Genomic DNA, 1873 nt, shown 5'->3' with positions numbered 1-1873 from the left:
TATATTTATATATAGATAGATATATACATATATATATATATATATATATGTATATATATGTATGTATATATGTATATATATATATATAGATATAATTTTTGTCATTTTTCATCATTTTTCATCAATCTTTATGGACACCTTTGTATTTCTCTCCCCGTGCAGGCACTCTGGGTGTGGGGGCAGGCTTTGCCATTGCCACCAAACTACGGTCTCCGAAGAGTGAGGTGTGGACTATTTTTGGCGATGGTGCCGTAGGTTTCAGTATCACCGAGGTATGTCCTTTCATAGAAAGATCACTAAGTATTGGCTTGTACGGGTGGCTTCAGTGAGGTCTAGTATCTCAAAAGTATGTCACTTTTTAATAAATAGATTTGAGTATTGTATTGTTTAGTGGCTTGCCCATTAAATTAAGAGTGTCTAGGTTATTGTTCGGCAATTGACATATATACCTCTAAACTGTCATTCTCTTCTATTTCAGCTGGATACCATGGTTCGCTTCAAGTTGGGGGTGATCATGGTGATTGGTAACGATGCCGGGTGGACGCAGATGGTTAGAGATCAGGAGCGGTTCTTACAGTCGTCTGTGGCCTGTGTGCTCAGTCCAACTCGCTACGATTTGGTATGTTACGCCTATGTCAGTGGCAGGTGCACACTGTATTCGGGACATTTGGCTTAAATGTATAGACGACTCAGTATGCTATGAAGGCATACGAAACACTTGTGCATGCTTTTTCTCTATTCAATATGTTATGCACGGGAAAGAGATATGTGCAGATAAATATGAAAAGGCGCATACACGCACGAGTTGACATTATATTTGTTTGTGAGCGCGAAAGTTATTCCATGGAAATAATGACAGCGAAAGAGTTATATGCACTTCAAGATATGTACATCATTGATTCAATATTCTGTCATGTCCGCGTTAAGCTTCGAATATTATATATATATATATATATATATGTATATATATATATATATATATATATATATATATATATATATGTATATATATATATTATATATATATAAGTGTGTGTGAGTATGGTGTATGGTGTATGTGTATGTGTATATGTTTATACGTATTTATGTATGTATGTATATGTATGTGCGTTTGTGTGTATGATATATATATATATATATATATTTGATTCATGTATCTGATTTATTCAAACACATATTGCGACCGTCGCTGTCTTTCAAAGTGGTACTTTTGTATTGTCTGTGCGTTCCATGGAATGCTGCTGTTTGTACCGCGGTAACTCATCTGGCCCTTGCATGTGCTTAACTGGGTAGCCATGGAAACGTTCACTTTTAGCCAGCTTCCACGGTATGCGATGTGTATTCCTCCTCGGCGTTCCTTCACATGTGCCATAATTCTGTGGTAGGTATGCAAAGCTGATAGAATCTTCCTCACTAAGATGGGTGCCACTTCAACAATACAATTCTGAATACAATTTTAACCCATTGCTCGTTGTACCTATGCATGTACCTATTTATCGGTAGGTATGCGAGGCTTATGGAGGAAAAGGCTTTCTGGTGGAGAAGCACGAGGACATCGAGTCTACTCTCGCGCAAGCGAAGGAGGCGGCGGCCAAAGGGTTGCCTGTGGTTATCAACTGTCGTATAGCGCGCAACAACTTCCGAGAAGGGGCCATCAGTGTCTAGACCACATGCCCCTTACTATGAAATGATAGTCGGAAATTGCCATTTCTTGCGACATATACCATCCATTGCAGACTATATCAATTTACTGCAATACGGAGCAAAGGTTCTCCTGTATATAGCGAGGGACATTTCCTTTTCAATTCTCCCCATCGTTCCCCTTTCTATTCCTTTCATTTCCACATCAGGCATTGGTTTAATATGATCAAGC

General features: G+C 38.6%; 1 protein-coding gene across 1 annotated transcript; it reads left to right on the top strand.

Moving 5' to 3' along the window:
* Positions 1–164: 164 nt before the first annotated feature.
* On the top strand, positions 165–1665 carry SARC_07990 (hypothetical protein; the record flags this gene model as incomplete). The annotated part of the gene is made up of 3 exons (XM_014298045.1): positions 165–272; positions 479–619; positions 1504–1665. Coding segments are annotated over 3 exons (411 nt in total), but the record flags the coding sequence as incomplete, so codon positions are not given.
* Positions 1666–1873: the final 208 nt, after the last annotated feature.

Source organism: Sphaeroforma arctica (genome assembly GCF_001186125.1).
Source record: "Sphaeroforma arctica JP610 unplaced genomic scaffold supercont1.676, whole genome shotgun sequence".
NCBI lineage: Eukaryota > Ichthyosporea > Ichthyophonida > Sphaeroforma > Sphaeroforma arctica.
This window is presented reverse-complemented; position numbering and strand designations above follow the sequence as displayed.